The sequence below is a fragment of the Euleptes europaea genome, chromosome 3 (assembly GCF_029931775.1).
Source record: "Euleptes europaea isolate rEulEur1 chromosome 3, rEulEur1.hap1, whole genome shotgun sequence".
In the NCBI taxonomy this organism is placed as follows: Eukaryota; Metazoa; Chordata; class Lepidosauria; order Squamata; family Sphaerodactylidae; genus Euleptes; species Euleptes europaea.
In genome coordinates, this window is record NC_079314.1 from 7164358 (window position 1) to 7174411 (window position 10054).

Consider the following 10054-nt stretch of genomic DNA (forward strand, 5'->3'; position numbering starts at 1 on the left):
AAAGATGCATGGTTTTTCTTTGGGGTGTTTTTGGCATTCCTGATCTTGCAGTACAGCTCCAGATGACAACAGGCTAAGAATGAAGTCTGAGTTGAAATGACCCAGGAGTATTCTGAGCTGAGCCACCCACACTGCAGAGGCCACTCAGCAATGAGCTTGCTCACCATCATTGCCTCTGGCCAGATCCAAGCTGAGCGGCCGATGCCCTGTTGAAATTTATACTGTAAGCTCCTAGGGGCCAAGACCTGGCATTTGTTGCTTATGAAACACTGTAAAGCATCATTAACACGGATGATGCTGTATAAATTAACACCCACAGGATAAGTCTGGAAGATGCCTTCTCAACATGTCTTAGCCTTATCAAGTTTGGCTCCTCAGTCCTAAATGTCTTTACTTTAAAGCGAGCCTTGCTGAGGACCGTAGCCTTACAGTGCCAACCTGAAGAGGAGTTCCACCTTTCTAAGCCTACAAAGCCAGCAGGATTAGAAAGGAGTATCTCTGTCTATGATGGCACTGAGCTTAATGCATGAACCACAGCCTAGCAAAAGTGGAACTTTGCTGAGCGTGTATTCAGCATCTCTTTGGCTCATACATCCAACATGAGAAAATGTCTTAGATCCGTAGTAAAATAAAACTGCAACTACCAGGTGGTATCCGTGTTAATTTGTGCCTTTCCAGGGGTTTTATCTTTGTTTCAGAATGTTAGTAAAAACACCTTCTGCTGTAGATGTTCTCAATTTATGGCAGTCCTACTGGCTAGTACCCTCTGAGGCAGTCTCGTCTCACTTGAGCCTCAGAGTTCCAGCCTTGATTCCAGTCGCAGACGCAAAGAAGAGTTTGAACTGTGTATATGTCAGAAAAATGCAGGCTCTCGTCAGTCAAATACACAGTCTTTTCCAATTTAGGATATTAACAAGATGCATGAGAAGACGTAGGTTCATGTTGGTGCTCCCAGATGGAGTCTGAGGTCTCTTACACCAGAAATTACAGTGAGAAAAAAACGCATGGATTACAGTGGAGAAAACTGTCCACCTCCTGAGTTTTTCACAGTCTGTGGAAAGCAATACCGTGCAGACCACAGTGCATCCCATTGTATTAGTCTTCGATTCACAGAGGCTGCTTGGACTTAAGTAGCAACGACCAAGATGCTTCTTTCAGTGAAGAGTATAATCAAGGCAGGGTTGGACTGAAGGGAACTGCTTGATTCTGACAAGCGAAGTAGCTCGGGAACTCCGGAGAGAGCCGTCCGGGGAAAGCTGGGGGGACTCCGCTGAGGAGATCTCCGGAGCATTTGGCAGGGATGCCAGCCGGTGGACTAATTGGCAAGGCGTGATGGTGTCTCTGAGAGAAGATGTAGGTTGCCTGACCCGTCAGAAAGTTGACAGAGCTGGAGTTCAGGCGCTCAGGCACAGACAAGCCATAGGGCAAGGCCGAAGCCAGATTTGTTGTGGCAGTGTACTGACGGCTGTTGGAATGGTCACTGCTTTCCATCTGTATGTGCGTTCCTGAAGGAGTTATAGCCTGATGGGAGAAAACAGAAGAGAAAGAGCCGGGGTGAGGGCCCAGGTAGGCTGAGGCGGCGCCGTAGAGAGGGGAAAAGGGCCAGTAGAAGGATCCAGTAAGGGTCATCCCAGCCGAAGCTAGCCTGGCTCCCCTCCGGAAGGCCAGCTTGGCCCGGGAAGCAGGTGACCGCCTCCTCAGCTTGCCGGTGGTGCCTCCGATGAAGACGTCCTCGCTGGAAGGGTCCAGCATCCAGTAGTTGCCTTTGCCGGGGTCATCATAGTGCCGGGGCACTTTGACGAAGCATTTGTTGAGGCTGAGGTTGTGCCGGATGGAGTTCTGCCACCCTTGCTTGTTCTCCTTGTAATAAGGGAAGTTCCCCATGATGAATTCATAGATGCCGTTGAGTGTCAGCCGCTTCTCTGGGCTCTGTCGGATGGCCATCATAATCAGAGCGTTGTAGCTGAACGGCGGCTTCTCATGTTTCCCTCTCCTTTCCCCAGAAAGATCCTCTTTTCTCAGCCTCTCGAGTTGGTCGCCGGCTGCCGCTATGCTCCCTTCTTCCCTTGGTGGTGATGACAGAGGTCCCTCAGGAGTTTCGTTTGAGGCCACATCTTGGAGGAGGTTGGTGATGCTGAAGGGAGATTTCAGGACCCAGCTGTTTGCGTTTAACCCTTCCATTGCTGACCAAAAAGGCTGGACTTTAGCTGGGTCTTCTTGGATCCACACAACAGTCAACTGTCCCGGACAACGTGTCCAGCAAATCAGCGGGAGATTTTGCTTAACACTCGGGCAAATTAGCCACTCCCCTATCAACCACTACCATTCCCAACACCGAGTTCCCCCGTGTTTTACCCAATCAAGGTGGCGAGCCATCTCGGTCTTTAGCCAATCCTGTCTTGACAGCTTTGCTGGCCACGCCCTGAGTTTCCTCATTCCCCTCCAAGTAGCAGAACTGACTGGACTCCTCTAGCTTTGATCACAGCTCATGGGTGCAGATATTTCTTCTTATTTATGTCAGCGTTGGCGTGATCCACAAGCCAAATCTTAATCTGATAGAGGTTAATTCCATACTCCTCCCCTGAAATCCCTAAATCGTGTTGATATTAGTTGCCATCTTAACCCAATATTGATTTCCTATTGTTGTTACGGGTTTCTTCTGTTCCCCCCAACTGTAAATATTATTTTTTGCTCAATCTAAAACATAGTATTCATTTATTAATCCAGCCCTTTCTTCACTTTATCCTCACAACAACCCTGTGAAATAGATAAGTCTGAGAGATAGTGGATCAAGGACTTTGCAGGGTGAAGATTGGAGCCCATGTATTCCTTGGTTAACACACTGTCTCGTCTCGTTCATACTTAACATTTCTTATTTTCATGAGTAATTAATAGAGGAGCCAGCTGGATGGCTGACATCATCAGGAGGGGGTATTTATCTGGGTTTTGATTTATTAATAAAAGAGACCTCAAAATAAGTTCAACACTCATCAAGTGGTGTTGAATAAATCTAATATTTATTAGATTTATTCCAATAGTTCCTTTGGTTCGATCCAGAACACAGAGCTTGGAAAAGATCCGAGAAAGGGATTTTAAGGAAATTCGTATTTAACTTTTAGGGTTTGTTTTTTTTAAGTCTACAAACACAGCAGTGCCTGACAGTCTCAGCTTCCCAAATCCCAGGGGACAGATTGAATTAATTTTGTGAAATAACCCCTCTCCCCTTGCTTTAAAACATATTGAATAATTAATTGTGTGCAATCTGACCAATGTTGTATTTTTACAGTTTCCCAAGAAATATTAATGTGTATGTTTTAAAAGATGATTATGCTGCTTTTGTTTCATTTATGTATTTATCTTGACATTTTCGTCCTGCCTTTGAACCCAAACTGGGATTCCTCCCACCCGTTCCCCACCCCAGTAGTGAATAAGAAATTAAAATATTAAAATATAAAACAACTAATACATTTAAAACAACTAATTTAAAATTAGTCTTCAGTATCAAACTATTTAAAATTGGTAATAACACAGCAGCATCTGCAGTATTATTTTCTTTGGAAGTAGAGGTAGTAAAGTGGATTATTTAAATCAATTTAAATAGTAAACCTTTCAGGATTCAATAGAATCCCTGGTTCTTTTCTGTAGCTCCTAGTAGTATTTATCATTATCTGAGGCATTCAAGGTACTTCAAATACACTCAACCCATTATCTTGTTGCCATCTATACAACAGCCCTGTAAAATAGGACAGTCTTATTTCCATAATTTAGGAGGGTGGGCTGAAAGTCAATGGCTACCCAATAAGTTCACAGCAGATGTATTCCCTCCTTTTTTGACCCTTTTGTGGATCTCTAAGAGAGGCATTTCTTGGGTTATGTCTTTGCCGTTTATATTTATTTATCTATAGCTGAACACTGAAAATGTTTGTATCACATAAAAATTGCACAATGCACAGTTTGTGTTGCTAGGGGTCAGTTCTCAGTGTATCCACAAGATGCTAAATTGCAGAAAAGGAGTTGATCTAATTGGGTTTTTAACAAATATTGTGATTTTACATTGCAAGACAGCATTGCTATGTACAATAAACCGTTTGTGAAATAGGCAAAAAATGTATATAATAAGCCAATTGTGATGTTTGTGGCAGAGATGAGATTCACACTGGAGACTTTCTTATTCATAGATCAGTCTCCATGTGTTAGCATCCCTATTAACTGCCTGGATTTGAGCATTTGTGTTTTGATAGCTCACGTCAGATATTTCTACATCATTTCAGATTTAAACCACAGACACACAATTCTGAATATGTTTCATTGAATTTTGATTTTAAATTATTTTTCATGGATGAATTTTCACTCACTTTTCTATTCAGATTTTAAAGCCAGGTTTAAACCAGAATGGTTAAACAAAATGTATTAATTTAATTTAATTTAATTCTTTTATTTTCTTGGTTTACAGTCCACCTTTCTTGCTGCAACTCAAGGCAGATTACAGGATATAAAACAGTGCCATCAGACAACATAAAACAACCAACGAACACTTAAACTGGACTAGGATTACAGAATTACCCAACAGCAATATGAACAACAAACTATCGGCAGGTATACTATACACAATGGATAATAAGGCATAGGACAATGCAATAAAAGCATTGATATCCACAATAATCATTGCAATAATAATTTGTTCATGGTATTTAATTTTTACAATTGTTACCCTGTGGAATTTCATCATGTCCACAAAACGTTTGGGACAAGAACATTCTCTTATGTGTTTCAAAACAAACTACGGTACTTGAAATCCAGTAGATAATTAACCTGAATTCAGTTTCCTGAAACCTTTCCAGACTAAGGAATATTTCATTTCTTTTGAAAATACATGTGTGGTTTTTAAAATCTTGATCATTGCTTCCCAAAATTCATAGAAGTAGCCCAGGTTTTTTTTCTAACAATCTAACAATATCTAACAATAACTTTTAGACTTTTGATCTCGGTAATTTCTCTTCCCAAATCAATGGGAATCTCTGCTCTTTTTCAGTTGTCTGTTATCTCTCATTCTATCCTACCTGCTACTTTCATTTAATAATTGTAACAATATGCCAGACTATTGACAACCAGTAAAGAATAATAGGTAATGTTTTTCAACTGCAGAATCTTGCGATGATCAAAAGTTGTTGCTGTAATGTATCCACTGGCAGTTTCTTCTGTCTCTCGGGAATGCAGTGAAAATATCCAAACAGTATCCAGGTAAATTATCTCTTTAATTAAATACATTTCCAAATTTCTTTAATTCGGTGGATAAGACCAGGATCTAGAGAAATCTGCAACTACTTCTGCCGTTTGAACAACAGGAAATAATCTTCCGGTTGCAATCCTCTTAAATTTCTTCCGTATTTGCCTTTTAAAGATAAGAAATTTTTATTGTTAGTAACAATAAAAGATGCAATTAAAATTAAATTGGTGGGATTTGTAGTTCACAGGAAAGGGGGGAAAAGGAATTGTAGATATTAAGTTCAAAGGTAGAAACAAGCAAATAAATGTTTGTAAATGAAAAGAATAACAAGAGGAAACAGTTGCAGAGAGAGAGAAACATGAGATTTTGTATTACTGTAGCTTCTGACCAATTCTGAAGCTGCCTTTAGCATTTCAAAATTTACAAGAATTAAAATTTTACTTACATTTCAGAGCTTTGGGATTTGTGCTGCAATCACAGTTTGAATGATCTTGAGGAAAAAAACATTTCCATGAAAATTCTCCCTCTGTATGAAGTTGGATCTTCATGAAGATCTACCCAAACACTTGGCAATTCTTACTTAACCAAATGAAAGGAAAAGTAAGCGCTGGCTGACAACTGAATTTGAATGTAGATTGGTTTGCCTTTTTTCAGTCTTTGGGACCCGTCATTTGGTCATTACCTTTTCACATCCCAATCACTTAAAAACAATTTTAAAACTTTATTTTTAATTTCCTTCTTCACTTATGACAGAAAAGAAAAAACTGGGAAAGCAGAGGGAAAAGATATCGTTGATATTTTGAAAAGGGAGGGTAGGAATTGCCCTTATTTTGGGATAAGGATGCTTGGGGGAACTCTGGATTCCCTCTCCTTTGCATTGCATTTGTTTGTTTGGTTTTAAACAAAGAGGTGAGCCTGGAGTTGTTATGTAGAGCAGGATCCTTGGATGCAGATTGTGCCAGCGTTTAGAGACTAAATTATGGCTCCTGCTCATTGCCGCTGGTCTTGCCCCGGCGAATGCCCTGCTGGGTTGTGTTGGTGGTGCCGTTTTGATTTTCCACCTTGGGACTGACTCCCAATGGGTTAGGCTAGCCTTGTGTTACCCACCAAATGGAGCTGCATCTCCAGCTTTCAAGGTTGCCCCCTCTGCAACCTCTACCTCACTCTTCCCAGCATGATATTTTACCATGGTTTTCATTATGGGCTACAGATTTTCTTGTGTTTTTCTGCAGCTTCATTGCTGCTTTTATGGTGCTGTCATTTGCTGGCATTTTTGTTTTAGCACTTTAAGTGGTGATAATTACATCTTGAACACATGATGCTCCCTAATGCTGAATCAGACCGCAGATCCATCAAGGTTTCCATTGTCTACTCAAACTGGCGGCGGCTCTCCAGGGTTCTCAAGCTGAGGGTCTTTCACATCACCTACCTCCTGGCCCTTTGAACTGGAGATGCCGGGGATTGAACCTGGGACCTGTATTTATTTATTTATATTTATTATTTCAATTTAATGCTCTGCTCTCCCCAGCCAAAACCAGGCTCAGAGCGGCTTACAAGGCCTTCTGCATGCCAAGCAGATGCTCTACCACTCAGCCACGGCCTCTCCTCCAACTGGCTTTAAAATCAGGCTTTAAATTGCCTGGAATGATATTTTAATAGTAGAAAGGTGAAATATTAATGCAATGCAAGCCGGCAATGGTGTTGTCAGTTCCTTTCATATCCACTTTGTCAAGTGCCCAATCGCCACCTTCTGTCCTCCTCTTGTGTCTTTCAGCTCCCCCCCCCTTTGGTCTGTTTCCTGCCAGACCTTTCCTATCTCTCCGCACGCGGCTGCCTCCTCTCTGCCTCCTCCTCCCCATCTCTCAGCATCTGGGCAGCTGCCCTGATTCCCCTTTGGCCGGGATTCATTTCCTTTCTGTAGGCTTGAGCCTCCCTCCCTGAACCTTCCCCTCTGCTACACGCCCACCACGATATATTGAAAACACCCTAATACCAGCTCTGATCTGGAGAACTGGGTTTGATTCCCCACTCCTCCACATGAAGCTAGCTGGATGATCTTGGGCTAGTCACAGCCCCACCTACCTCACAGGGTGTTTGTTGTGGGGAGGGGAAGGGAAGGTGATTGTAAGCTGGTTTGATTCTCTCTTAAGTGGTAGAGAAAGTCGGCATATAAAAACCAACTCTTCTTCTCCTCCTCCTCCTCCTCCTCCTTTTTATTGGCGGAGGAGGGAAGGAGATGGTATTATCACACCAACTGCTATTTATCTTGTTGAGACTGGAGTAATGGCGTTGTAGAGCAGGAGTCCCCAACCTTTTTGCGCCTGTGGTAGGGTTGCCAACCTCCAGGTACTAGCTGGAGATATCCTGCTCTTACAATGGATCTCTAGCTGATAGAGATCAGTTCACCTGGAGAAAATGGCTGCTTTGGCAATTGGACTCTATGGCATTGAAGTCCCCCCTCCCCAAACCCGGCCCTTCTCAGTTTCTGCCCCAAAAACCTCCTGCCGGTGGCGAAGAGGGACCTGGCAACTCTAGCCTGCGGGCACCTTTGGAATTCTGACACAAGGTGGTGGGTGCAACGGACATCTGCTGCCTTGCCAAATGTCGTCGGTCCAGAGCAGGGCGACTGGTCTCTTGGAAGAGGTTGGAGTCTCTTGGGAGCCCGCTGGCAGCCACGACACCTTGCGGCTTGCTGTACTACCAAGGACCTTCAGTGTAAATTTTGCCCTGCAGTATCCTCAGGCATGGCAGCCCCCTGAGCTGAGGAGCTTTTAAAAATGAGCAGTAACCAGAGACAAATGTGAGCAAATGTGAGTCACACATGGAAAGTCATTCATTTCTTCTTATCCTTACAACAACCCTGTGAGGTGGGCTGGAGGGACAGATGGTGAGAGGTGCCTATGGTGGCTGAGAAGGGATGTGAACCCAGGTCTTCCCAATTCGTCATCTTACCCCACTGCCTCTTCCTTTGGGCCCCATTTCTGATTAACACCAGAATTTCCTAAAGCTTGTTCAGAGACCACCAGGTGTGGCAACAATAAAGTTTGCGGGCACGATCCAGCCCATGTCTGTTTGTATTCTTGGGCAAAGGAAGTCCTGACATGCTCAGCATCTTTTTGGGGGGGGAGAGGGAGGTTTGCCATCTTTATTGCAGGCCACGGAAAGGTATATTGTTCTCACCGTGGCAATCGCCTCTCGTCTTGTTATACCCCCAGGTACCGTCACTCAGCTCAACTATTCCCGCTGTGTCTGGTTACTGTTTTCTGCTAAAAGGGTTTTCTTTCAACAGTCTCATTAGCAAAGTGATAAGTGAGGGGTGGGGTGGGGAGCCGATCCTCAGCCTCACTGCCCTCTGGCGAGAACAGAAGGGATTTATCCATCAGCCGGTGATTCCCATAAATCAGCCATTTGAGTTATTGCAAATTATGGAATTTTCCCTTTTCATCGCCTGGCTGTCAAACAATATTGTTGGTCAGGCTCTGCCACCTGGGTCATTTTATTATTCTTTCCAGTGGTGGTCAAAGTAGGCAAGGGGCATACGATCTACAGCTGGCACTCTGTTTCATCATCTCACTTAGAGAAAGGCAGAATCACTGAAAAATGTCAAATATTAAATGTTAAGGACAAGAATTGTATTAAGCAGTGGAGGAGACTATATAAATGGATATTCTATTTATGCAGCTTGACTTTGTAATATTCAAACTATGGGTGGTTATTTATTTATTTATTTATTTATTTGAAACATTTATTAGCCCCTTTCTTCCTTAGGGAGCTCAAGGCGGCTTATAACATAGATAAACACATCAAATAAAACACATTAAAAACATAAAAACCACAATTTAAAATCTCAATTCAGGACTACTAAAACACTAAACCAAATGCAGTCCTAAATAAAATAGGGTTGCAACTTGCCAGGTCCCTCTTCGCCACTGGCGGGAGATTTTTGGGGTGGAGCCTGAGGAGGGTGGGGTTTTTGGAGGGGAGGGACTTCAATGCCATAGAGTCCAATGGCCAAAGTTGCCATTTTCTCCAGGTGAACTGATCTGTGCCCCCACATTGGCCAACATCTACATGGTAAATTTTGAGAATAATTTTATTTTTAATAATAACCCGTTTTCATCTTGCATTACCCTCTTCAAACGTTTCATAGATGATGTTTTCTGTGTTTTTTATCCAGCTAACCTTTTCCCTCAATTTTTGGTTTGGCTTAATAATAGGGATCCACACATTAAGTTTACCTCTAATGCGAGTCCAACAGACATTAATTTTTTGGACATTACTGTTTATCTAAAAGAACACACACACACATTAGCGGTACGACCCTTTAGAAAAGTTACGGATCGGGGGGCTTTGCTACATTTTAACTCTCATCACCCCATGCACGTAAAAAATAATTTGCCATATGGGCAGTTTTTACGTTTAAAACGTAATGCCACAGCCCTGCAATTTAATTACAAAACTAGGGATATACAGAATATCATCAGAAAACATTGGCACTTGGTACAAAACATACCGGGCTGTGAAGAACTACCTAGATTTGGTTTAAAAAGAACACACTCCTTACGGGACAAACTTGTAAAATCTGATTGTCTACCTCTCCAGCAGAATTGCCTGCCAGTCGGCCCTTTTAAGTGTGGCAATTGCAGTGCTTGTGCACAAGCACTACCGGTTAAAGAATTTCGGGACATTAGAACGGGCTTTACTTTCACATTGAGGCACTTTAGTAATTGTAACAGTAAATTTGTTATTTATTTAATTCGTTGCCCGTGTGGTCTACTCTACGTAGGCAAAACGAAGAGGGAGATCAAACTTCGTTTAGGGGAGCAC

The 10054-nt window shown here is 42.6% G+C and overlaps 1 protein-coding gene across 1 annotated transcript; it reads right to left on the reverse strand.

Moving 5' to 3' along the window:
* Positions 1-1170: 1170 nt before the first annotated feature.
* LOC130474259 (forkhead box protein G1-like) lies at positions 1171-2181 on the reverse strand. The gene has a single exon (XM_056845800.1). It carries the CDS (start codon positions 2179-2181, stop codon positions 1171-1173), a length of 1011 nt encoding a protein of 336 aa, XP_056701778.1.
* Between the last annotated feature and the right edge of the window lie 7873 nt (positions 2182-10054).

Bases quoted from the DNA above. Each gene is read 5' to 3' on its own strand.
- LOC130474259 (XM_056845800.1), bottom strand. From the start codon at position 2,181: ATGGAAGGGTTAAACGCAAACAGCTGGGTCCTGAAATCTCCCTTCAGC.